Source organism: Stigmatopora nigra, chromosome 4 (assembly GCF_051989575.1).
Source record: "Stigmatopora nigra isolate UIUO_SnigA chromosome 4, RoL_Snig_1.1, whole genome shotgun sequence".
Taxonomy (NCBI): domain Eukaryota; kingdom Metazoa; phylum Chordata; class Actinopteri; order Syngnathiformes; family Syngnathidae; genus Stigmatopora; species Stigmatopora nigra.
This window is the reverse complement of record NC_135511.1, coordinates 14,804,538-14,830,082: the sequence shown is the minus strand read 5'-3', so window position 1 is coordinate 14,830,082 and position 25,545 is coordinate 14,804,538. Positions and strand designations below refer to the sequence as shown.

General features: G+C 37.3%; 5 protein-coding genes across 13 annotated transcripts in view; 2 read left to right on the top strand and 3 right to left on the bottom strand.

The window, feature by feature from the left end:
* Positions 1 to 563: 563 nt before the first annotated feature.
* Positions 564 to 4,021, bottom strand: LOC144195351 (ran-specific GTPase-activating protein-like). The gene is made up of 6 exons (XM_077714924.1): positions 3,858 to 4,021; positions 2,515 to 2,648; positions 2,291 to 2,448; positions 2,074 to 2,202; positions 1,893 to 1,961; positions 564 to 1,599 (listed from the first exon to the last, which is right to left on the bottom strand). The coding sequence occupies exons 1-6, from the start codon at positions 3,870 to 3,872 to the stop codon at positions 1,466 to 1,468; spliced, it is 639 nt and encodes a 212-aa protein (XP_077571050.1). The 5' UTR covers positions 3,873 to 4,021; the 3' UTR covers positions 564 to 1,465.
* Positions 4,022 to 4,539: 518 nt separating this feature from the next.
* LOC144195472 (tRNA (uracil-5-)-methyltransferase homolog A-like) lies at positions 4,540 to 8,231 on the top strand. Its single transcript, XM_077715141.1, has 12 exons — positions 4,540 to 4,685; positions 5,019 to 5,642; positions 5,725 to 5,833; positions 6,177 to 6,358; positions 6,475 to 6,589; positions 6,712 to 6,827; positions 6,920 to 7,031; positions 7,141 to 7,263; positions 7,424 to 7,499; positions 7,586 to 7,702; positions 7,776 to 7,872; positions 7,949 to 8,231. The coding sequence occupies exons 2-12, from the start codon at positions 5,035 to 5,037 to the stop codon at positions 8,109 to 8,111; spliced, it is 1,818 nt and encodes a 605-aa protein (XP_077571267.1). The 5' UTR covers positions 4,540 to 4,685; positions 5,019 to 5,034; the 3' UTR covers positions 8,112 to 8,231.
* A 66-nt stretch (positions 8,232 to 8,297) lies between these two features.
* Positions 8,298 to 14,710, bottom strand: LOC144195965 (microprocessor complex subunit DGCR8-like). 2 transcript variants are annotated; one of them, XM_077715877.1, is made up of 14 exons: positions 14,605 to 14,710; positions 13,392 to 14,324; positions 12,838 to 12,994; positions 12,444 to 12,586; positions 11,917 to 12,256; positions 11,655 to 11,852; positions 11,390 to 11,491; positions 11,207 to 11,305; positions 10,982 to 11,064; positions 10,790 to 10,890; positions 10,507 to 10,613; positions 10,275 to 10,402; positions 9,989 to 10,102; positions 8,298 to 9,803 (listed from the first exon to the last, which is right to left on the bottom strand). In XM_077715877.1, exons 2-14 carry the CDS (start codon positions 14,055 to 14,057, stop codon positions 9,720 to 9,722), a joined length of 2,322 nt encoding a protein of 773 aa, XP_077572003.1. In that variant the 5' UTR covers positions 14,058 to 14,324; positions 14,605 to 14,710; the 3' UTR covers positions 8,298 to 9,719. The 2 variants fall into 2 exon arrangements, with proteins under 2 accessions (XP_077572003.1, XP_077572004.1); XM_077715878.1 differs by lacking the exon at positions 13,392 to 14,324 and having other exon boundaries at positions 14,605 to 14,692.
* Positions 14,711 to 14,941: 231 nt separating this feature from the next.
* Positions 14,942 to 24,189, bottom strand: LOC144195464 (transport and Golgi organization 2 homolog). 2 transcript variants are annotated; one of them, XM_077715125.1, is made up of 9 exons: positions 23,948 to 24,189; positions 23,534 to 23,654; positions 20,234 to 20,322; positions 17,573 to 17,692; positions 17,372 to 17,489; positions 16,579 to 16,646; positions 15,876 to 16,026; positions 15,544 to 15,648; positions 14,942 to 15,419 (listed from the first exon to the last, which is right to left on the bottom strand). In XM_077715125.1, the coding sequence occupies exons 2-9, from the start codon at positions 23,587 to 23,589 to the stop codon at positions 15,299 to 15,301; spliced, it is 828 nt and encodes a 275-aa protein (XP_077571251.1). In that variant the 5' UTR covers positions 23,590 to 23,654; positions 23,948 to 24,189; the 3' UTR covers positions 14,942 to 15,298. The 2 variants fall into 2 exon arrangements, with proteins under 2 accessions (XP_077571251.1, XP_077571250.1); XM_077715124.1 differs by having other exon boundaries at positions 23,952 to 24,186.
* Positions 24,190 to 24,834: 645 nt separating this feature from the next.
* The window catches only part of LOC144195417 (splicing regulator ARVCF-like), a 105,179-nt gene continuing 104,468 nt past the window's right edge, over positions 24,835 to 25,545 (top strand). For 4 of the 7 annotated variants that reach the window (XM_077715039.1, XM_077715040.1, XM_077715042.1 and 1 more), the window contains exon 1: positions 24,836 to 25,112. The gene's annotated coding sequence lies outside the window, so the exon portion shown is untranslated. Of the gene's footprint in view, positions 25,113 to 25,545 lie in introns of all 7 variants that reach the window. The other 3 variants (XM_077715045.1, XM_077715044.1, XM_077715041.1) reach the window with 2 other exon arrangements.

Here is a 25,545-nt window from a genome sequence, read left to right as displayed (position 1 = left end):
ATTTCTTGGCCAGCTAGTCACAAGAAAAAAAAAGTTCTGTCCACATGTATCCAAAAATTCTTTGACAACAAAAAAAGTAGCATTTTGCAATTGGGGCTAATTGAATTTGAGGAAATCTAAATATTTGACATCTATGACTCAATAATTGTTGCCTTGAGGTAGTTTGTGAAAATAAAAGGAAAAAAAACAATATGATCGTATTAGCAGAAGAGATCGATTTACCTGCACAGTGGTAATGTTAAACATTGTTTAGGACTCCCATTGACACTTCACAACACTTCCGTTGCCATAACTCCAACTGCAATTTGGAAAACAGATTCAACAGGTGAAGGCCCAGAAAATGTTACTAAAAAAACAATAATAAACCTACTTTCAACCCAGATGTCCCTTTCCTCAAATTACTACATAGATGTTCCTATTTTTATGAATAAACAATTCCATCAAAAATGTCTTTTGATCAAATTATTTGGACAATACTACAAAGTATGCTGCTAGCCAACAACCGTTGGAAATGTAACACATTAGTATAAATTTTAATGTCACTGGTAACAAAAATGCAAAAGTGGTTGACAGTGTTTTATTCAAAGCTGGAGGAAATATTTCCAATCATTTTGAGTGCAAATGAAAAGTAACATTTCATCCATGTACAAGTATTTACAGATGCACTGGCACTTGGATGCTTTTTCTCCAGGTTGGGAAATGGTTTATGAGAAGAAGAAGGAAAAAAAATCAAAGTAATCAAGATAGATGTGGGTATTATTTGTTTTCTTTACTTAGGGAATGTTTCCTCGAGAATTCATGACAACGGCAAGCTGATGAAGTATAACTTTCAATAAATTGAAACAAAAATGTTAAAAAAATAAGTGCATCTGATGGTACCAAACCACAATGGGATCTTCTTATTGGCTCCCAAGCAGATGTGATGAACCAATGGCCCTGACCAGCACTACTTCTAAACGCCTTCAACCAATCACAAGCCACCGATTCAATTGATGAAGGGCAAGAAAGGCTCGCTGAATTGCATCATGGGATGTAACAGAAAAATGTTTTTTCCATGATACCTGGTCCCTGACCCCGTGCTGCTAACAAGCAGGCTACATTAACCGCTCCCTGCCAAAAAAAAAGAAGAAAAAAAGAACTAAATACCCCAATGTGGGAATTATCTCTATCACAAGCCTTATCACAGTTTGTCACAAGTAACATTAAAATGTTAATGACCATAAATGCAAAGCGTGGCATCCTGTTGATGTTTTTTTTTTTTGAAGAGAAGGGTAAGAGGAAAAAAAGGGGCTTCTATTTTCATCTGTTCATGATTTTGGTTGCTTATTTCTCAAAGTGGACTTGTGAGGCAAAACAGATCATTTAAAAAAACTAATATGTCAAGTGTCCAAATTCAGTTCAGTCTATTGTAGAAAAAAGAGGAAAAGCGGACCAACTGAAGAGCGGTATTGATAGTTCTTGTTTCTCAATTTTTTTCCTCAGCCTTCACTTCTTTTGTCTCCTCTTCTTTCTTTTTAGTCTCCTTGTCACCTTCCTTCTTGTCTTTTACTGAGAGTTCCTCCAGTTTTTCGGCCACTTTGATTGCACTGTCAGCATTATCTGTGGTTGAAAACACGAGTCAAATTATCCAATTTGAATCATCACAATGGAAAATGTAGTCTCACAAAGTGAGACCAAGGTTTTAGGACTCTGCATGCTCATATAGCAGATGAAAAAAAGTTCCTAGCTGGAATAAGCAGGAAAAAACTGTCTTCTCCTGGTAGAAAACGAACCATTGGAAGCCAGTTTGTCAATGGCCGTGATCAAGAAAATACCATTTGCAGTATTTTGGGAATTCTAAATAAAATGCTACCACTAATACAACTTAAGAAGTGAACTAGCCGAGCCCATACCTGATCCCTCACTCTTGTTTCTGACCACATCTTTGCATTCATCAAACTTCACTTTGAACTTCTGAGCATCTGCAAGAAGAGCAAAATTTATCCTTAATGTTTTGTGCCAATTCAGTGTAATCAAATGATGAGACAAAAAAAATAACTTTTGTGCTTTTCTAGCCAAAGTGTGAAATCTTACTTTCTGCATTTAAAAAGCGTATTGCCAGAAGTTCTGGTTTGGGTTCTTCATCTGCATAATCTGCTAGTGTGTTCCACACCCAGGCTCTGTCGCTCCCAGCGTTGGGCTTCAGTTCCATCATCGGTAAAACTATTATTTACAAGAAGGGGATAGTCTTAATTAAGTAGCTTCCAAATTGTTACATTTGGTAAAAAGTGCGGCTCAAATGGAGACTCACTCTGATGATTGGCACATAGCTTCAAAGTACGATCTCTCCTCATCAGAAGGCGGATTGTGCCTTTTTCTTTGTGCCGGAGCAGCTTGACATCACCGGTGCCTCTTTCTTTCCACTCAGGTGGGTCAATTTCAGAGGCAAATCGGTATAATTTAGCTCGCCTGAAAACATCAAGGAGTCATGACAGAAATACACAAAAAAGGGGACTAATATGGAGGGCCACTTACATTTTGAAAAGTTCTTCTTCATCTTCCTCTAACGTTTTGACTTCCTGTTCAGGAAGGTTCACGATTGGCTCAAATTGAGGATCGTGATTGGAGTCTTCCACCGTTTCTGCTGTGGTTTCAGGCTCTTCTTGGTCCTGATTAACGCAGAAAAATAAAAAGGTTTGCGTATGGCTTATGCGCGGACTTTGTGGTAATAATTACGGTGTTCACCCACGAATACTTAAGGGAGGTCTACTCTGACGACATTAGTATAAATACAGAGGAATTGTAAATCAGCATTAAAACAAAATAAGAAATTTGGACACAAACAATTGTAAGTGATGAATGGTCCCTTAAAAAGTATTTGAAAACTATATTATTTCTAGAAATTACCTCACAATAGCTAGTCGTCACAATTGAGATGTTACCAAAGAACGGGATTTGATAAATGAAACAAATCCACCTTGACGCTACTCCATGATGCGCTAGCTTAGCATGTTAGCCAAAACTGGCATCAACTAAGGAGTGGCCAGCTCAAATAAGATATCAAAAACTACACACGTAACCCTTGACACATAACGAAAACTCCATTGAATTGAAATTAACACACTGCCATTCCATTGTCCATATGTTATTTTTTACAAATTAATATTCTTTGTAACTTTGTGTGAGGGAGAACTCATTCGAAGTCGAAAGTTAGGCCTTGCGCGAGGATGAGTGAGGCGAAAATTTACATTACAAATGTACATTGTAAACAATATGTATATTTAACACCTATAAGCAAGGTGTAGATGCATTTATGAATTTAGGTTTTTAATGTGTATAGCGTCCTTGCGTCATTTTACAGGTAAGATTCAAACACATGGAAGATGCTATGGTGGCTACTTGGATATTAGCAACTGTTGTGCCTGGTGGACAATAGCGATGATGCGTAATACACGCGGAATAACACAATTACGTTGAGTTTTACTTACTCATTAAAACTTGAACAGTCAAAGAGTTGGTTATCATGTGTGGAGCCATTATCGCTCTAATATGGTCTTGATACCAATGTACAGCTAACTGGAACATGGTGACTGGCAACATAGTTGAGTGCACTCGCCAGAAAATCCATAAAGCGCGTAAAGACCGCGTCAAACGTCAAAGACAAAATACTTATTAACTATGAGTTTGTTTGTTTTTAAACGCGTATAACACACAATTTAAACTGAATTAGCTTTTGTAGCATCGCCAACTCATTGTCGGTAGTTTGATTCACCGATTCCTTTCAAACTTCGGTAAAGGAACGGAGATGGATTTATTCCACAAATAATTATTTTAAAACTATCATAACACATATTGAGACTTATTAATCGTGACCTCACCTTTGGGTCAGCCATGATATTGAAGATGTTTGCAGATTTTGAAGTTAACCAGAAGATTCAAAACACAAACTGGCCGCCGTTTTGCCTCAGCTTCACTCACTTCCTGTTCCAGATTTCGCGCGTCGAATATTCTCCTTACGTCATCATGTCTCGACGTACGTCGTGTAACCAAATAGATAGAAAAAACACATTAATAAATAAGTAAAATGTTTCTGAGTAGGCCTATATTTTATGTGCATGTATAAAACAAATAAATATGTAAAACATCAGATAGACAACCACTTGACAGTAGCATTGCATTAGGAAAGTTCAAAGTTCACAGTCAGTTCCACGTGGGTTCATTCGTAGATAATTTTAATACATTCTTAGATGTTTAATTCACTCTGTAGTTCAACGGGGACATGCGTCACCACTTTCTTGCCATTTTGCACTAGAGCTGTCTAAGAAATATATCGTTACAGTTTGTATATAGGTTATGATTGTTTAATTCTGAACTTTGTAATTCATGAATTTGAGATGCAAAAAAACTGCATAAATAAAAACAATTATGAAAATCTTAAATGTCAAGAGCGATTACTAACAATGTTAATATGTTTTGTTCTAAACCTAACTGTTTATAAATCTGTCAAGAATTAAGCGATACAAGATTATTTTAGTGGAGACATAACATAGAAAATAACTTGCCTTATGTCTCTGGAGAAGTTAACCGACGCAAGATGGGTACCAGTTACTTATTCTGCGACTCTGCCTTTAGACATCTAGTCTTAAATATTCTACTTACAACATGGCAGCTTTCTGAGCCGTCAGTGTGTTTGAAACTATCGCAAGGTAAGGAACCATATAAAATAGCATAGTAAACAACTAAAGTATTTTTACCTTTGCATCTTGTGTTACGCAACTAGCTCCGTTGATTTCCATATAAATTAATAAACAAATCAATAAATAAATAAACTAGATTTTCTACAATTCCCAGTTTTTTATGCCAAAGCTAAATTACATGGTTGAAACCCTGTTTTTTGCATTTTGTTTGCAGTAGCAACAATTCAAATTCTAAAAATGTGGCATTTGAAAGAAGTTGTGTCGACTTTTCTATTGCATTCCATTATGTGTTTCTCCAGTCAATGTGCAATCAATCTCACCTAATGCATAATTTCCCCTTAGCAATAGAGAAATAGACATGGAAGAATGCAGTGATAGCCCTGCAGTGGAATCAAGTCCTCCAAAAAAGGGGGACGACGGTGACATTCCTACTAACACATCAGATCATGTCAGCAATCCAGAAGAAACTAAAGTGTCCTCAGACTCCAACATCTACAGCTACATTAAGGACGACCTTTTCACATCGGAGATCTACAAAGTAGAAATCCGAAATGTGCCCAAATTCATCGGCTTCAACGACCTCAAGAAGTTTTTGGCCAGGCACGGCCTCAACCCACACAAGGTCAAGTTGATGAACAAACAAACCTTTGCTTTTGTCACCTTCAAGAATGAGGAAGAACGTGACAAGGCCATGAAGATGCTACACGGAATGCAATGGAAGGGTAACGTGCTAAGTGTCAAACTAGCTAAGCCTAAAGCAGATCCTATACAAAGGAAGAGGAAGCAAGAGGAGGGAGAAAGCGGGGAAGGACAACCACCTTCCAAGAGAGGAGAAGGTGACGAACCAGAAGAGCCTCTGAGTGTCCAGATCGCCAACGTGGTGACTCCATTGTGGAAAGTTCCTTATGATGAGCAGTTACGGAGGAAGGAGCAAGATGTGGTAGCAGTTCTGCAAAGGCTCGCCAAGTAAGTGCATGTCATATTTTTCTATGGTGGCCTCAAATGTCCAGAAATATATTTATTCTCATCTATGTCATTTCTCTGTTAGGGAGATTGCCAGCACCAATAAAGCCATGCTGCCTTGGCTTTTTGATATAAAAGGGAAAAACAACAGAATGTGTTGTCCTATGGAACCTATTCATCCATCCCCTATACAGGTTAGGTTGAAAAATATTTTGTTTTCTAATAGAGAAATAATTGGTTGAGGTGAGGAAGCATTGTTTTAGATTAAATTGGATTAGATAATTTTAAGATTAATAACTTTAGTCATCCCACATTCGGGAAATTTTACTGTCACAGTAGCAAGAGGGTGAGAATACAGACACAGCAAAAGACATTTTTTAGATATAAATAAATAGGTAATCAATAAATAAGATGGCTGCTGATCTATTTCCAAAAATTGTGGGGTTAGTTAATGTATAAATTGGGTTTAAAGTTTTCTGATAGTGAACAAAGGAGATTTATTCTGGTGTTCATAATCGTTACCATGTTCATTGGTAGACGGAGTACAGGAACAAGTGCGAGTTCCTCATATCCATGGGCGCAGATGGGGAGGACAAGACTGTTGGCTTCCGCTTGGGGAAATATAAAGGGGGTTCTTGTGCCGTGGTGGGCCCGGCGGAGGCGTGCCATGTCTCTGCTGAGAGCAAGAAAGTTGTCCATGAGTTTCAAAAATTCATCAGGTATTTAAAAAAAAGTATATGATAAGTACAAGTATAATTAATAATTGTACAAAATTCATGTAAATTTACATTGAAAATAAATCTATTAGTAAGTTCCTAATGATATGATTTACCAGGTCAACACCTTACGCTGTGTATAGTCCTGAAACATATGAGGGACACTGGAAGCAGCTGACTGTCAGGACCTCCACAACCAAGCAAACTATGGCTGTAGTATTCTTCAACCCGCAGGTAATAATAATATGGAGTTTTTTGTATTCCATGTACTGGGACTGAAGTGCTGGTCGGACAAGTCTACAAAATTTAGGAACATTTTGGCAAACCCATTCATTTTTTTTGGGCCAACCCATTAGAAAATTGAAGAATCGGAACTTGATACCTTGAAGAACTCCATGAAGAAGTACTTTTTGGAGGGAGAGGGCAAAGACAGTGGCATCACATCACTGTACTTTGTCAGAGATGGTCAAAGGTGAGGAGGAAAATCAAATATATGGAGCAATTTATTATTTGATCTGATTCAATGACAAATCTTTTGACAATTTTCCCTCCTGGTGACCAAAGAAAATCACCTAACATTGAAGACTTGCCTTGTGAATTAGTAGCTGGAGATACCTGCATCCATGAGGAACTTCTTGGTGTTAAATTCAGAATATCTCCTCATTCGTTTTTTCAGGTAAGACATGTTAGCACTAATTTCCCAGTTTAACAAGCTTATGTTTCTGCCCAGATCAACGGAAAATTAGAGGGAACATTGATCGTCACAATTCTGTGTAACCTTACAGATAAATACAGCAGGGGCAGAAGTTCTATACTCGACAGTTGGTGAATGGGCCCAACTGAATGAGGACAGTACAGTTCTGGATGTATGTTGTGGGACTGGAACTATTGGTCTTTCTTTGGCTAAGGTAATGCTACATGCTACTTCTGCATTGAACACGATTGACTGTATGTTCTCTAGTTGATCAGTTGAGGGCAATGCATATTCCAGATTAGTTGCTTGAGGAAAATATAGGGAAATATGGAGAAAAAATAAATGTTTTTTTTTTTTTGTTGGGTGGTCTGCAGAGGGTCAGGAAAGTCATTGGTATTGAAAGTTGCCAGGAGGCAGTGAAGGATGCTGAAGCCAATGCAAAATTTAATGGTGAGCCCTTCATGAAAAATAGCAGTAGCCATTTTTCCAATTGTTGTCTTGTAATTTGATCCAATGTCCTTTTTCCACATATGAAGGGATTACTAATGTAGAGTTTCATTGTGGAAAAGCTGAAGATTTGTTCCCCAATATTCTTAATTCACTTGCTTCGCCCAACATCACGGCTATTGTGGATCCCCCGAGGGCAGGCTTACGTGAGTCTATAAAAGCAGATCAATTTTTCCATGTACTGATTTACCTACTAAAAAGGGGATGCTATTTTAACAGATTCCAAGGTAATACTGGCCATCAGAAGAGCAGAGCATCTGAAGAGGCTGATTTATGTGGCATGCAATGCCAAGGCAGCCATGAATAACTTTATAGAGTGAGTTAAACTTTTTTTTTTTAAATAACCCTGAATACATATTGACAACATACCTTGTCTTTTTTTGTATATATAGCTTGTGCAGAGCTCCTTCCAACAGAGTTCACGGGGCACCATTCCAGCCTGTGCGAGCCATGGCCGTGGATATGTTTCCCCAGACGTCATACTTTGAAATGATTCTGCTTTTTGAGAGAGTAAACTACAGCTCCAAGCAGTCCGACAACCAGCCATCTTCATAAAGTCCCTTTAGAAATATTATGCATGCATTATTAGAGGAAAACTTGGTTTAAATATACTTTTTGAACTGTTTACCATACTATTTTTTTTTCAAGTCAGTTATTCCTCTATGTATGGTTATTTCTTTTTAAATAAATGTTCCCTCCTGAAATACTTTGTTTCTAAAGTAACTGAAGTGTACTACTTAATATTTTTTTCAAAATTTATTTATATTCCAACAGACATTATTGTCAATACATTTTATTTTGCATAACAAACATCACCAGCTGCGGAGTTCATGTTGCAATACAAGTTGTACTTCATTTTGTAGGCAACATCGTTCTCAAAAAACAAAAAACACTGGTACTAGTCAAGAGCATAAAATGTAAAAGCAAGTTTCACACTTAAAGAGTTGCTAAGAGCACACACACACACAACAGGAAAATTATAACACATTTATAAAACTAGCCAAATTCACAACATCTGATGGATGTCACAATCCCGATAGTTAAATGCACAGCAGTTTTCTATTTTAGCATGTCTTTTCATCTTTTGACAGTACAGCAATTTTAGGTAGTCTATAAAATGCATATGACTGGATTTCAACTTTGGTATAGTTTTAAAAGCTTGTCAGACTAGATGTTGCATTTTTATATGCCAGCTTTCCAACTGAAATGATCGAGGTTACATTTTACACATTGTACTGCACATAATCAGCTGTCAAAAGGTAAAAAGACAAACCCAATATACACAGTACTTTAAGACATGATCATGCTGCAGACATAATAAGATTTAAAAACACTAATTTGCTAGATAAATGCTTTATTTTTTTATAGCAAGGGACTCTGTCTTTAAAATTCCTGGCTAAGTTTTAGGTCCAATCTATTCACTCAAAGCCCTTTGTGAAATGGATAAACGAAGGCAATTTAATTTAAGAGAAGGGCATAGAAACACAACACAAGTGAAATGTTATTTGGTGTCCACTTGCTCATTACCCAAATAAAGAGTCAAGCTAAATGGAAGATGACGAATTTGATTAGCTATGAGAAATCACCACAATTTTAGACATTACTGCCTTCTAATCATACTTCAGAATAGTCACCATTTCACCACGTTTTTAAGCATGCAGACCACGTCAACTCTGAGGAAAACCATAATTGTAATCCTGCACACTATCAATAACACAAACTGATTATAAAACATTTTGTTTCCCAATTTGAACACAAATAGTCCCTTCCAAATACGTTACACGTTAAGAAAATTGCGAGTGATGGTACTGAAATGCAGCTATTAAGACACTTTAAAATAAATCTATGGTATGTGTTGGTTCCCGCAGTTAAATGTGCATGCATTGTATGTCAATTTCCAATATTTAAAACATGCCATCTATCTGCAACCAATGGGATTTCGTCCTTGTACCATAGATGGGATGCATCTATAGAGGTAGATGGTATTTGCGCTAAGGTCTGTTAGTGCATTTTCTCCAACCATGATGTATACCAACTGATTAAAAAAATTTAACACGCAGGTAAAATAGGCAAGCAGTTCTAACTGTATTATGACGTGATCCTACATAGCGATTATGTTATGGTGCTGAAAGAGTGCGGTGTTGTGTCTGGCTATAGTTACGATTAAACATCGACAGTGCAGAGAGGTTCACTTCCTGGTTGGGCAGATTCCATGATGGTCATCTTGGGTTTCTTTCTAGTTTCCTCCTATAGCAACAAGGCTTTTTTCAGTGAACATTCTTACACTCAAAAGGTTTAGATTTGTATCATACACTAACATATAAGACTAAGTCAGTAGTTGTGATTTAAAGGAATGTAACCAAGTGATAGAGTTGAAAAAAGCATGAGTTTTCTCTATTGGTGTTCTCTAGAATGGCATTTGAGTTCCTTACCCTTTGTGCAGCAAGTTTCCTCATCTCCTCTTGCAGTTTGTTCAAGATATGAAGGTTTGGTTTGTTCTTTTTGGCAAACTGCTGCAGCTCAATCACACTTTTGTCAGAGCTTTCCTGCATGGTCAACAGATGCATCCAAATATATTTAAAAGGCAACATTACCTCTATAACATAGTTAGCAGCCACTTGAAAATGACAGAGCTGCCCTTTTAACTCAAAACATTGTTTTTGCCATATAGACACGTCGTTCGGAAATATTAGGGATTGCTGAAAACTAAAAACCTACCTTTTTGACCATCTTATTACTCTCTCGGCCATACATTCGCAGCAGTGAGCCCCAGTTCTTCACATGAGGATGAAGCATTTGCAGGATCTTCTGAGATGCCAATTGCTTGCCAACTCTCTTGTTCTTGCCTGATTATAGTGACAAAAAAGCCACATAAAATGTGTCATTATTTTCCTCTTCAAAATTTTATTCAATGCACGTTTGGGTGGAAAAAAAAATTGCATCAACTTACACCAACCACGCACAGTATGCTTCCCACAAGTCATCACATATTCACTCTTCTGATTCTTCCCAGGTATCACCTCAAACTTAATGCTTGTATCTCCCATTCCATGATTTCTAAAAAGGTCAAAAAAAGTTCAAAATAAGTTAATAACGGTCGATTGCTTGAGCACAGTAGCCAAACAAGAAATCATGGATTCTTCTAAAATTCAGCATGCAATACTGACTTGACTCAGTCACACCATAAGTTTTGTAAACAATTAATGGACCTGCTTAAGTGGTTACCACATTACCTTTTAAGGCACTCATGAAGGATCTGATAAGGTGAAAGAAGCCCTGCTTTGTTGGTCAGCTCATATACTCTTGAGTCTTCTATACTGATATGGTTAAAATACTGTGGGGTAGAAAAGTCAACGTTAGTGTTACTTGTCATTGTCTTAATCAGAGATATTCACACGTTGCTTGCAGTCTGCAACTCGCATTACCTCGAGTTCGTCAGCCTCAACTGGCTTTTCCTCAGCGGTCTGCTTCACAAAGTCAGGTATAAGGATTTCCAGTGTGGCTCGTGCTGTAGTAGTACACATAATTATGCCAGGATAAGTTTAACCGAAGCAGAATGTCGTCTCACGAGTGTTACACTACTAATGTCATATGTAAATTATCATATGTCACATTAACCATCGCACAAAGCGTTCAGTTATTTATATTACCAGCTTTATTCTTGGCAAGTTTTTTACTGCTAGCGGTCCCTGTGCCGTAGGTGACTCCGTCAATAATGACAGACGCACCAAAGGGTTCACTTGGATTCTCTGGAATGAACGAAAACACATTTACATTTTTAATTTCAATTCAAGATGTTAAAAAAATGAATTCTGTATCCAGGTTTAACTTACCACATTCAAAAAAGTTGTAAACAGGTCGAACCTTTAGGACACGCTGCATATATTCGTGCAAGATGCAAACTTCAGACTTCCCATTGGGATTGATGACAAATTCTGATGAGGATGAAAAGTGTTAATATACAATCTAACAATTTGCCCAAAAGGAACATGTATAACATAGACATTTTTATCATTAACACAATTTATTTGCACAGTTCTACTTTAAAGAATACAAAGTAGTCCTATCTCTACTTACAGATGCAACATTGTATTTTACCTTTCTTAGTAGGGGCATCTTGGACGGACAGTGTAATGAGTTTCTGGTTGGCAGGAAGGATTGGTCGCTCCGATTCTGCCTGTTTCCTCTTCATGTCTCTGTTAAATTGTCTCCGCTCAGCCCAGGTGCGAAACTTCTTGACCGTCACTTGTTCAAAGTCAAAGCACTTTTCCAAGTATAAGCGGAAATCTTCAAGTTCTGTCAAACATTTATAACGTTAACACTGTGATTTCAGTAAAACTTGCATAAAAAAAGATCTTACCAATGGACTCATCCTTGCAAACTTCCACTTTGGCCCTAACTTGTCCGAGGGCCCCTTGAGCAATGTCGAATGGTTTTACTTCTTTAATGGGCTGACTGTGGTTGGTCACGTCTTCACTTGCTAAGCCCCCATCGGTAGCATTGCTGGCTAGCATGCTATCAAGTACCTCAGCTGAATTCTCTGAGTTCTCTACAGGCTCTTCACCATTTGCCACGTTGGTGGGATGAACAGGAGACTTTTGTGCTTGAAGATGGACCTCACCATTCAATTCCTTCTCCTCATTTTCCTTCATCTTCTTATAGTGTAAGCAGGGGATGCTGCTAGTAGGAGGGTCATGTTTCTATGTAGACGACAATGAGGAACAAAAGGTGAGAAAAAATAGCTGAGAGATCAAACCAAGTACAAGTTTCACAGTTGTTGGACGTTGAATAGACGTCAACAACCGTAAACTTCAAAACAAATTCACCTAGTATTAATACAACAGAAAGACGCAGAGTCAAAATATGTAAGAATGTGATGACTCTTACTCTGATGCTCCCAGTTCCAAGGAAGTATGGCCGAGACCATGTGACTACTCTGGTCTCTCTGTGCAGGTAGACTGGAATGCCTGAGTTATGGAATGTCATGATCCATCCATCTGGAAGTGGCTCAGTAGGTGGACGTCCTCGGCCTTGTATACACATTAACACACAGAACTCATTAAATAACGTAACTTTACTCAAGAACATAGTGGTCCCATTTTTTTGTTTGCATTTCCATAGCAATATTCTTCTATTGCTTTATCTTAAGTGTATATAAGCACAAAACCTCTAGACTTTCAGATGCAGTTACCAAAATGTCATAGTCTACTCATACTTGCATCTAGCATGATATCGACGTGTGCAGATATGTTCCAGTAGTTGGTAAAAAAAAGTGGCTTACTTTTCAAGACTGTTTTAATTTTGGTCATCATGGGTTGAACACCTTCATCTGAGTGGTGATCACTTTCCCCACCATATTTGTCATCCGATGGCCGCATCTTTTTTGGGACCGGCATTCCCTCTTCTAGAAGAGCGTCAACGTCGTTATCAAATTCCTCCTGTGAGCGTAGGTGAAATTAGGGTTAAAAATAATTTTAGATTTTACAAAATGATTTTTGAACTAAAAACAGAAAAATTGATTGAAAAATGACAAACATTGATTTAAAATCAGAAAAATCAACAAATTCAATATACATCTATACTCTTCATTTGAATTTGATCCTATAACAGAAAGTCGGCACTCATGATTTACTTTCCCGGGCCACAAAAAAATGATGCGGTGGGCCAGATTTGGCCCCCGGGCCGCCTCTTTGACACCTGTGATCTAGACTACTGTTACTATTGAGTTGCCATATTTTTAAATGGATGTCAGTGGGAGAACATACCTTGAAAAGAAGTTAGACATTTTATAGTAGTAATTAGGGACAAAGACATAAGGTGAGAGGACAGACTTACCTCAAAGCCGTAAACCATGGACTCATCGTAGGTTTGCTCCCGTTGAACTATGGCCTCCGACTTAAAGCCACCATTTTCTCCATCATCATTTGCCATTAAATTCTCACAGAGGTCATCTAACTCATCCAGGACAGCATACTCTACTTTATTTTCAGTCTCCATTTCAGCCTCTTCAACCCTACCTGCTCTTCCTGAACTACCGTCAACAACTTCCTGATCACTCGAAGAGAAATTAAACTCACCATTCAAATGCTCTAACCCATCATCACTGTCTTGCCCTTCGCCTGTATACAAAACCTTCCGATCTTTACTACAGCTACTTTCCGTGAAACTAACACGAACCTGAACATCTCTGAGTAGCTTGAGATCTGGTCGGAACGTGGTTGAAAGGGGAGCGTGACGAGCTGTTCGGGGACACAACGAGGTGGAGTAACTAGCCTCGTTCGTGGGTTGGCTACAGAAAGCTAGTGTACTAATACTGAGGGGCTCTTTTGCTTCCCCATCCCCTGGGACGCATATGTATCCATCACCACCAGAGCTAACGTCCATTACCTCTGCGTCACTGGACGTTTGCAGGGGAGGTGGTGGAGGTGCTCTGCCCTCATCACTGCCAAAATCATTAGGTGGCTCCAAAGGGAGAGGTGGTAAAATATCATCTAGATCCATTATTTTTTTTGGTAAAAAAAAAATTATAATTTAGAATCCAAACGTTTAAAACTACTCTTGGTTCTTATTTAAAAAGTAAGATGCATGCAGAAGCACATGACAGAATAGCACACGTATCAGATGGTTATGCTAAGCTGGCTACATTGTTCTTTTCATTAATGTAGACAGCTTTCAGAATCACTGTCTCAATTATTGGAAATCACAATGCATTCAGCCTAATGTGGGATCAAGACAATGATCACATCTTCCTGCAGATTCCTCTGGCAACTAGGAAAAACAATTAACAGTGAGAGCATTATCAGAAAATTGTTCACGGCCAGAGTTTTTTTTTTTAAATTCCATGCCACAAATAGTAGCTACTAGTCAATTAAAATGACAGAAAACATTACACCGGGTCGCAGATTTTCAGAACAGAAGGGCCCTGTTAGCATTAGCATCAATCCCAAGTGTCGAAAAACGGACAAGCGAGCTATACCCTGAATCGCATACAGTAAACGCATTAACGCCGACGCATTTAATGCTTATAGGATCTTGCATGAATACTCACCAGTACATATAGTTTAACTGTCTGGTCCCTCACTATCTATTTAATTTTCAAACATTAATTTGTAGCCCCGCCATCTTGAGGACGTGCACACAACCGCATTTCAACAGGAGGCCCCGCCCTTCAATGCCGGCTTGCCAATGATTGGTCTATTACGCTGTCAATCAAAGCCACTCCTTGTCCAATACATACATTTGTTTACATGGTATTGGAACGAGCGCTCCCCTTTATACATTTTTAATACACTAGAGGGCAGCATATTCTTGAGTGGGTTTTTAAAACACCATTCACACAGTAAATCGTTCAATTTGAAATACTCAAAATAAAAATTTTAACTTCATTTACTTTTCTTGAAGCCAGTTTTATTTTCCTGAGCTTTCACTCTTCATCTGCTGGAATATAGCAACATATTTTAGCCATCATCGGATGCTTCAGTCAGCAGTTTCTACTGCATCACATTTTGCAATATTAAAAAAATCATAAAACACCATCTTTGGCAATCTGATGAATAACAATCAAAGAACATTTTTGTGATTATCAAAAAAAATGCATTAAATGTCTTTCACAGCTCTGAAGTCGAGTTGAACAACTCCAATGTAGTTGCCGTGGTGATGGGGCTAAGAAACCAAATGATGATGATTTGGCGATGCGTGAAGTGGGGCTCTGAAGCACACAGCCACTTTCCATCATCATGTCTTCATGTCTGCAGCTTAAACTGGAAATAACTGGTAGTCCAGTTGTTTGTGTCACAATTGGGCATGGTTCGCTCGGTAAAGGTCACATTCCCCTCCACATCAATCAAGATAATTGTATTGGTCCTGAAAGAACAAATAGTATAAAAATGCAAATACAGCTAAGAGAGAAACAGGGCAAAGGATACTCAGTAAATTTGTGAGAGCCAGCTGAGCCCCTAGCAAGGGTAGAAGTATAGAAGTAACTAACCTTGTGCCATAATCAGGGGCGCGAACACATACGGCTGACATAGCTTGGATCATGGACTTGGTGTAACCGTCACCTTGGCTCTCTTGAACAGGATCAGGCGCATTCCTATTAAAAACCCAAATGCAATTGTTTGCGACGGGCAAATTCAACAATGAAAAGGCTAAATAACTTCCTGCTAACGGCATTCCATAGCTCATGAATAACACTTCTGTTATGCAGCATGGATGCTAGTTAATAAGGCCCAAGTGGCGACAAGACCAGAAGGGGAAAAAATGTTTATAAAGATTTCAAGTGTGTTCATTTGTATGTGTATAACTTTTTTTTGCACCTACAGTTCTTCGTTGTTAAGTACACTCAGCAGTTCTTGCACTAGCCCATCACAGGATAGTGATTGGTTGTTGACAATGCTGGTAAAGTGTCGCTTGCCTTGAAGCAGTTTTTTCCATGGAGTGTCCAGTAGGGAATTACTCAAGCTGTAGATTCCTATATTAAAAAAATGTTGTACATTGTAACATCATTGCAGTTCTCATATCAAATAGAGGCAGACAGTAAATATTAAAACCGTTTTGTAATAAGTATACAGCAGGGGTAGAGAACCTATGGCTCGGGAGCCATATGTGGCTCTCTTGATGGGTGTATATAGCTCTCCGCGAACCTGTGTGGTAAAATAAGAGACCTAAGTCCCGGACGCACCAATTGGAGCGTCCCGCCGGCAATGTATTATTTGTAGTGCCTTTTGAAAATCATAACTTTTTCTTCATTAGACTCTTCTGCATGCATTCTCTCATTGATACTCATTAATTAGAGACAGTAAAATAATATTCTCCAAAGAATTCCAACTTTTTTTTTACTTTCAGAGTGGTGAAATTAATAATAAATGCTCATATTTTCATGTATTTTTACTCTTAAATTCTGACTATGGCTCTCAAGGAATAATGTTTGAAATATGAATTGTTTATTGCTCTCTTAGTCAAAAAAGGTTCCCGACCCCTTGGTATACAGCATTTAAAAAGTACACACACAAGCAAAACAGACCTGGCTTGAGATGGATGGGTTCATTGTTGCCTCTGTTTCCATAGTAACACACATGATCCTGCTTGGCTCTACATTGGATAACATAAAAGGGACATTTTTTAATCACTGTTGGTTTAATTCTACACAGTGACAGAACAGATATACTTTCAATGAAAGTAAATGTATCAAGAATATTCATCCTTTTTCTGTTTTTAGAATACATACTGCCAAAAACAAATATACCTCGATTTTTATTTAAAAGTGAGAGTGACATAAATTTGGATTAGAAATTAACCTTATTGGAGAGTGAGATGAAATGTTGTGATGTCTAAAACTCCTCAAGCAGAAGCCACCTCAGATATTACAGAAATATGTAAAAATGTAATAGCAGTAAGCTAGCCCTAGTGTAGTTTTACAGAAGAGCAGTGACCATCAATGATTAAATCACAAGTGTGTAAGGCACATAACGTATATTACTAAATCAAGGATTTAATGGTTTAACAAGCACGACAACCATAATTTACAGATTAGTCATCGTCAGATTAAAAAACACTGTTCATTTGGAGTTGAGAATAGTACCGTATTTTCACGACTATAAGGCGCACTTAAGTCTTAAATTTTCTCCAAAATAGACGGTGCACCTTATAATACAGTGCGCCTTATATATAGAAAAAATGTCATTCATTTAGGGTGCGCCTTATAATGCGGTGTACCTTATAGTCGTGAAAATACGGTACTTGTATATCACAGATCAGTGTCCAAACAACTTTGAAGGTAAACAATTATAGAACCTGCCAGAAAATATCTTACTCACTTGAACTCTGCGGTGAGAAGGTTGAAGCCGTTATATAAGTGACTTTCTGTTGAGACCTTCTTGAGGTAAGAGTAGCAGTCCAAATCTTTGTCTATGAGGTAGTTGGAAACAAGGAAACCTGTGGAGTGGTAATGACATGTTGTAATCGTATTATTAGAATAAATGAGACAATAAACAAAGGGGTGACTTTTTAAAAATGACCTCGCCCTTGTGCATCTGGGTTGGGCCGGCCTTCCATGTAGTTGGTGATTGCAGCAAGTTTCCCGTTCTTGTTGATCCCCAACCATGATCCTCCTTCTTTGCCATATTCCAGATCTAGACCTGATTTGTGCATTAAGAGTCCAAATGTCTCAATTAATGTACAGATATCTAAAATCCGTCAATGATAGCAGATTGGTCAAAAACGGAGTTGTATTTCCTTGCTAAGAATGGCTAATGGTCAGTACTAAAGCATGCAAAAATGCAAATGCATAGAAATATAGAACTTAAATTTGTAGTTGGTTTAATATTTTGAGAGCAGCTGCACTTGTGTGAATCCCTTAATCAAGAATTCACTTTTAATAGTATTAAGTTAGTATTAAGAGTAGTAATCTTCCTGCAATCATAAACACAATACTATGTACTATATAAACCAAGGGTATCAACTTGGTTTCACGTGGGCAGGACTATTTTAGATATAATATATATTTTTTTTAAATAAATGGATTAAAATAACTGGATTAAAAGCTCTCAATATTCATTTTTTATAGATCTAAAACAATTTTTATTTGAGCTTTTTAAAAAAATATATTTTTAGATTTTACAAAATTATTTTTGAACTAAAAACCCGGAAAAATGTTTAAAAAATTACTATTATTGACTTAAAAGGGGGAAAATTAGGAAATTTAATATACATATATATCTATCATTTTAATTTGATCCTAAAACAGAAAGTTGGCACTCATGATTTACTTTCCGGGCCACACAAAATGATGCGGCGGGCCAGATTTGGCCCCCGGTCCGCCACTTTGAAACACAATATAGACGAATAAATGTGCTTTTGCAGCAGAACATCAAGTGACTTTCCACGTCGATAAAGGGTGTTATTTATTTAAGTCGACTACTTTTCTTGGTGATCAATAAAAGCAGGCCACTTAAACTGACAGTGACCAGTAGAGCCAAATGATCTCCCTGCTCTAAGGGTAGAAGGGAAAGATAACCCAATCCCACTGGGAGCCATATTTTACGGCACTTCTCATCTCATCATGCTACGTATTCTTCAAGCCCTCCGCGAGTCCCACAGAGAAAGCATTGCCTTTTATTCTTGTCACATTGAATAAAAGCAGACATCAATTAAAGACCCACGCTTGAAGTCTTGACCTGTCCGTCTATTACACAGAAGAGAAGAGAAGGGAGATGAACAAGGTTGCTATCTCTGCATTTCCTTCTCCAGGAGAAAGGAAAAAAAAGCATGATTGATTTCTCCCTTGGGAGGCTAAAATGTGTATTGAGCATTAGCCAATTAAATATAGTTTAATTCAGAAAGTATGGTCCTTTGATAAAGTGGAGAGTCAGATTTTGGGGTGCAAAAAGATAATTTGTATGAGTTTATTTCTGATTAAAATATATGTAGTAAACAGTGATAATTTTACAATTGGCACACTGCGAGTCCCAGGGATTTGCTTGTCTGAAAACTGTGCGTCCCAGGAAACTTGTCACGAGTCCCAACATACTACGGATGCAAATAAAACATAAACAACGATATATAAACATTCAGATTTAATTTATTTATTATATGGTTTAGGGTTAGGGTTTATTTATCATTGTACTAGTCTTTCAGCTCGTAGATCCTCCTCTCTTTGCAGCCAAAAGTCTTTTGAAATGTGCGTATTTTTCCTTGCTTCCCCCGTTTTGCTTCATGATCATCGATCGAATCTTCTGCAGTTCTTTTCTTACTAGGTGTATTTTTAACTGCGAAATAACTATCCAGACTGTTTTGCTTTTTCTGAAACATTTTTTATCTTTCTTACACTATTACGAAACTCTTGCTATGGATTGGATGAAGCTACTTTCCAATTCTGACATCATGATTTTACAATCTCAGCAGATTTTTATTTACTGTAAATAAAAATCTGCTGAGATTGTAAAATCATGATGTCAGAATTGGAAAGTAGCTTCATCCAAATCTGAAGTACAGTGATTAACATAACAGATATTTCATTAAAATTAACCTACCGTATTTTCACGACTAAAAGGTGCACCGGATTATAAGGCGCACCTTCAATGAATGACATACTTTAAAACTTTTTCCATATATAAGGCGCACCGGATTATAAGGTGCACTGTATTATAAGGCGCACTGTCTATTTTGGAGAAAATTTAAGACTTTTAAGTGCGCCTTATAGTCGTGAAAATACGGTAATTGCTATTGACTTCCAGGTATGAAGCACTCACTACACAGTCACCTCTAGAGCCAGCCATTGTTGATGTTTTGGATTTTTTTGTATAAAATCTGGCAGTGGGGGAGGAGCTATATGATGGAAGATTTTGTAAACTAGGATGGCATTTGCATATTTAACAGTATTGTTTCAGTTCAGGCGTTTGTTTTTTTAATATCCGACAGTGGTGTTTTTTTGTCTTTGGTTTTCTGTTTTTTTCCATATATAAGGCGCACCAGATCATAAGGCGCACTGACTATTTTGGAGAAAATGTAAGACTTTTAAGTGCGCCTTATAGTCGTGAAAATACGGTATGTCCTCCACCAAACAATAATCACCACAACTCTATTGAATATACACAACCATAAAATCCGTAATGTCCCCTGGATGTAGCCTGGTAGTTTAAAAATAATTGATTGGTGAGTGATTTATTAGAGTGACTTACCACTGAGAACATCAGTATTGGTCCCCCAAAAGTCAGCAGCCTTCGATGGTCTGTTGTAGTACTCATCTCTATTTGCAGCCAAAATTAGCCTTTTGGAGGGAGCGGTAATCTCGTTAGAATGTCTTCTAATTCAAGCATCCATTTATTTCGCATCAAAAATGCGTACTCAACTTGTAAATATGCATTAGTGTTCTTTTCATTTCAGGCAGCAGTGCTATTATTAAACTGAGAGTGTATTTAAAATAAATGTTATGCAACGCAATGGCAATTGTATCATTTGAAAGACTCTCAAAGACATTCATTATACAACACAGCTTGACACATAGACAGACAAATGACATTATTATTCTCTTTTTAACAATGATTGCTATCCATTATAATTTCCCCTATAATTTTAAATAGGCATACTACGTGGCAAAAACTAGAAGTAAAAAGCTGAGTTAATAATCATAATAAAAGTTCATTTACTCCCAATGGATGTTTTAATCAACTCGCAACTACAGAAAAAGTCAGCAATCTTTTTTTTATTTTATGTTTTTTAACCAAAGAGCTACTTCACGATACTAGTACTATAATTATTATTTCTTTAATCCTAGCACTAAAACACCATAGCTCCCCCTATCACACAGGGATAGGGAGCCTATGGCTCGGGAGCCACATATGGCTCTTTTGATGGGCGTATGTAGCGCTCCGCTAAACTGTGAGCTAAAATATGGAAACCGCTGGTGACAGAGCGGAGATATTGCATTTTTTAATTTGTATTAGACTCTTCTAGAATGCATACTATCATTGATTAGCAATAAGAATGTTGTCAATGTTGTTTTCAACTTTAAAAGTGGTGAAATTACTAAAAACAAAGAAACCCATTTACATGTATTTTGACTTTTAAATTGGGAGTATGGCTCTCAAGGAATAACATCAGAAAATATGAATTGTTCATGGCTCTCTTTGTTAAATGTTTATTTTTTATGCCTACCTATTTATGTGTGGACTTTGTAGTGTATCTTTAAATCTCATTGTATGTGTGTATAGTGACAATAAAGGCATTCATTACGTTATTATTAATAGTTAATTACATTAATTCCTGGGAAAACAGTTTCTCATGACAGTGTATATCAAAATGAAACACTTTAAATTGCTGTCCATTCAAAATGGTCAATGGTCCATGAGTGGTCAGCTTTTTCTGTAAAAGGGGCCCACAGGCTGTTTATATGGTGGTTGGGGAACACTATTGGGCCCACCGACACAACAAGAGTGACTGAATGAGAGCGCAAACAGGACAAATAATACAAAATGGAAGGTTATATACTGTCTATCCTGTACTGAAAAGTACAGTGAAATAATATAGAATATTTTTGAAAACTGTTGAACTGGATTGACCTCCCTGCGCTATACTGCATTGGAACCCCTAATTAATCCTTGGATGACAGGGAGGCATATATCTTGCTGAAAAGAAAGAGCTCAGCCCCAACTGATGGATATTAGAGGTCAGCCTTGGAGCCTTAAGGGCTAATCATGATGGCTTGTTGGTGCTGCACCAAACACATTTTAATGATGTCAATCGCAAGATCAAGTGTTATCAGACCCGATGGGCAAATCATATTTGAGTGGAGATGAACATAGAAATTGCCTGCTGCATTATGGGGGAAAGGGAGGAGTTTTTTCTCGTCTAAATATAGGGGTGGAGGGTGAAAGATTGTGACATCATCGAATAATCAGTTTCTGAAAAATGTTCAGGCCTTATTTGTGCTGGACACAGTTTGAATTACCTTATTTTATTTTCTTCATTCAGGGGGGTGAATATGAATGCAGTTTTATTTCACATCAAGTATTAATTACCATATTTTAGTATAGTCTTCCCTCTTCACTTATCGCAAATTCACATTTTTTTCCTGCAATTTATGATTAATAAACAAATATTTTTTTGAAAAATCATAAAAATGTTGCAATTTTTCGATTATCCCGGCCATGACTGGTCTACATTAACCGCGGTATTTGAGGGATTATTGTAAATGTCACATTTTTAGCAGTGAGAAGGAAAAATAACATTTCACAGTTAAGTATTGTGACTCATAGTCCAAAAAAAAATTTTTTTTTTTTTTTGTTCGGTTGTTAAAATACATTTGCAGGGTTATCATATTCCAAAGGTCGGGAAAAAATAGTGTGACTATGACTATCCAGTATAGGAAATATCAATATTTTCATTTCCTGGTTGCTTGCCCTATAATAAGTCAAGAGTTTTTGTCAAGTTTGAATGTGTACTTTATAATATTTGAATACCAGCAGACTTTACTAACTGCACATTGATGCTGGTGCATTTACTATTCTATATATAGCACTGCAGTTACGGAATGAGGACAAACTATGTTTCACCTTTCCTCGGGTTGATGTCTGAGTCACTGCACAAACACCTCTGATCTGATCTCCTTAGGCAGGGTCAGAATCCCAAAGACAAGGACAGAGATGGACTTTGTCCAGGTGGGACGTTGGCTCTCATCCTTTGGGACATTTAAATAAAGGCTGGCTTCACATCATACCCTAACCCGTACAGATGGCTCATTTTGCAGTAGTGGACGCCCTTGCATTATTCACTAAAAAGGTCAGGTTTACCTTCTACATTAGATGATAAAAACAGTGGCGAGAATACATTAGGATAGAGTTGTGACTGCAGACTAGATCACTTGTCATGCTAGGATTTAAGGACTTGGAAAAAAATGGTGCCTTTGACAAAAATAATCAATTACATTGAAATTTGATGTCTCATTAAGTATATGATGTTTCAATTGTTAATAAATAACTATATGGGAGTATATTTCTGAGATGAATGAGGCAATAAAGGTTTTAGCTACAATACAAAAAAAATAATATTATTTACTACATAGGCAAAATCCAGTAGTCTATTTTTTTAAAGTATAACGTTATCAGTAATATACTTTTCTTTTGTCAAATTGGAATCAACCATAAAATTAGTAAAAATTCCATTATGTTCCCTATTTTTTTTACTCCCGTTTAGCATCCCATCAAAAGTGTATTATTAAATAGACGTAAACAGATAATTAACTGTTGATGAATCAGCCCCAAAATCTGAAAATGATTGGGTTAATGATATAAAAAAAAGTTTAAAGACATTTTTTTGGAGATTAAAAATGAGAAAAAGGTTAAGATCTAATTGGAAGACTAGAATTATTTATTTTTGGTGATACCAAATAGCTTGGCTTGCAACAATATGTACAGCAAAATTGAACTTTCCTTCCACAGAGATGGCCAAAAAGGTTATCATAAACCAATGGATGAATTTACCTGTAGGCACTTTTTGATGCAGGCCGAGGATCAAATTTGATGAAAATGATACACATGGATGTATAGAGATGGGTGACGGGCTTCTAACCTGTCCACTTGTAGAATCAAAAAATGCTCATATCTGTCAAAAACAAGACAATAACAACAGTTAAGGAAACAGTATTTAGGCTCTATAGTACTTTAGTAAATCACTAGTCCTTACAGTACAAATACAAATCCACTTTTGATCTAAAATACAAGAAATATATAGCGATAACTTTAGTTTATACTTGGCCAGGTGTCAATATTCATTGCTATTCATTTTACAACAAACAATACCTAGCTAACGTTAGCAAACATACCTTTTACTTAGGAAAATAAAGTTAGTTTTAGTATATTGATCTCTTGTGCAAGGGAAGAATGGTAGATCGTTACCTACCTGTTATCTTTATGAGTGTGTCCTGGAGCAAAGTTACTTTCCTATTTACACTTCCCATCGCTTAAGATAGTTTAGCATCGTGTACACAGTTGGTAACTCGATTTACTTACTATTACGTCCCTCTTTTTGGCCCGAATCAGACCTATTGTATCCAAAGATATCATCCGTTTAGGCGTCCGTACTCCGCCTGTCTTTTCTGTCAATGTACTTAAACTAAACGCATATTTTGCCGCAATCCTCTGTTGACTTCGATTGGCTAGTTCAGCATCAGCTGTACCGTGAAACTTTACATATCCGGTTCTTGTCATTGCCAAAATAAAAGAGACAATATTGAAGCAATCTGAATTTGCAGAAAAATAGAAATGTACGTACTTAAGTATACTTCGACACAACGTTTTTGGGTGGAAATGGATATGTTCTATTTTGTCTGTGTTGATTTTAAATAACATACAATATACATGCATTGATTTTCTGTAACACTTTTTCTCATGAGGATTACCGGGGGTGCTGGAGCCTATGCCGGCACATTATGGGAATAGGTGCATGCTCAATTATTTTCTATCCTCAAAATCACCTGAATCAAATAATTATCAAAGGAGGTCTGCCCAGAAACTTGATAACGACAGGTGTGTTGTAGAAGGGATACAGTATGGAGAACTGACTAGAAAGGTGCGTTCAAGGACCAGGTGGGTGACCCCTGGTTGAACTATAGTCTAAAAGACTACCATTTTTTATATCTTCATTTTGTTGGCCACTTTCATTGAAAAAAAACGACTCACTACACATTATAGTTTTTTTTTTACATTAAAAATGTCCTCCACTACCGTGATGGAGATGGGCGGGGACATTGGTTTGTTTTGATGAAATTGGATAAACCATAATTCGCCTTTCATAAAAACGCGATCATGCCGTGATGAATTAGCAATTATTTACCAAACCTCAACTTTTGAATCGATGAATGATCGTCTACGCGCGTGCGTCTGCGTGCAAGTACTGCGATCCACCGACAGCAAGTGAACGCACCAACATTTGAGATTAGTGAGGTTGACAGAAAAGGTCCGCCGCAGCTAAAACTGCATACAAAAAGCCACTCTTCCAAGCCACCGGACTACTGCTCATCATTCCCAAGGTTCTCATCGAGGATGGACTAGACAAAGTGAGGTAATGCAACGTAGAATATTCAATTTCCGCGTAAATCAATGTGTATATTATGGATGTATTGATTGTGCACCACCAAGTTGTAGCCTGCATGTGCCTGCTTCACAACTCACTATAACGAGGGGACGTTTAAAATTGCCAATGCAATAATTGCTAAGACCAAGAAAATAATTGGCGAGACTACGGTTGATTTTTGATGATTTTGTTTGTTATGATATTGTTTTACTGCTCTTTTAAGAGAGTTGCCATGGAGAATCTTGGGTGCATGCCCCCTAATTACCTAATGTGGAGGTGGTGGGGATGCTGTCAATGGCAAGGCGCGTTTATTATGATAATATATAGTAGATGCTTTTCCATTATAAAGGTAAAATAATGAAATAACCTCATTTAAAAATGCTCATAATAAATGTCTGTTTATTCTAGAAGTGTTTTTGAA

Bases quoted from the DNA above. Each gene is read 5' to 3' on its own strand.
- LOC144195965 (XM_077715877.1), bottom strand. From the start codon at position 14,057: ATGGATCTAGATGATATTTTACCACCTCTCCCTTTGGAGCCACCTAAT. The intron at 12,257-12,443 runs GTAAGAGTCATC...TCGTCTACATAG, and splicing joins TTGGAACTGGGAGCATCAGA to AAACATGACCCTCCTACTAG. The intron at 10,103-10,274 runs GTAGGTTTTTAG...TTGACCATGCAG, and splicing joins GTAATAAGATGGTCAAAAAG to GAAAGCTCTGACAAAAGTGT.
- LOC144195464 (XM_077715125.1), bottom strand. From the start codon at position 23,589: ATGTGTATCATTTTCATCAAATTTGATCCTCGGCCTGCATCAAAAAGT. The intron at 17,693-20,233 runs GTAAGTCACTCT...TGCACAAATCAG, and splicing joins CAATACTGATGTTCTCAGTG to GTCTAGATCTGGAATATGGC. The intron at 15,420-15,543 runs GTTAGTTACTTC...TTGTTCTTTCAG, and splicing joins GCCCCTGATTATGGCACAAG to GACCAATACAATTATCTTGA.
- LOC144195472 (XM_077715141.1), top strand. From the start codon at position 5,035: ATGGAAGAATGCAGTGATAGCCCTGCAGTGGAATCAAGTCCTCCAAAA. The intron at 6,590-6,711 runs GTAATAATAATA...CCAACCCATTAG, and splicing joins TAGTATTCTTCAACCCGCAG to AAAATTGAAGAATCGGAACT. The intron at 6,828-6,919 runs GTGAGGAGGAAA...TGGTGACCAAAG, and splicing joins TTTGTCAGAGATGGTCAAAG to AAAATCACCTAACATTGAAG.
- LOC144195351 (XM_077714924.1), bottom strand. The intron at 2,449-2,514 runs GTAAGTGGCCCT...TGATGTTTTCAG, and splicing joins GAAGAAGAACTTTTCAAAAT to GCGAGCTAAATTATACCGAT. The intron at 1,962-2,073 runs GTAAGATTTCAC...CTCTTCTTGCAG, and splicing joins ACGCTTTTTAAATGCAGAAA to ATGCTCAGAAGTTCAAAGTG.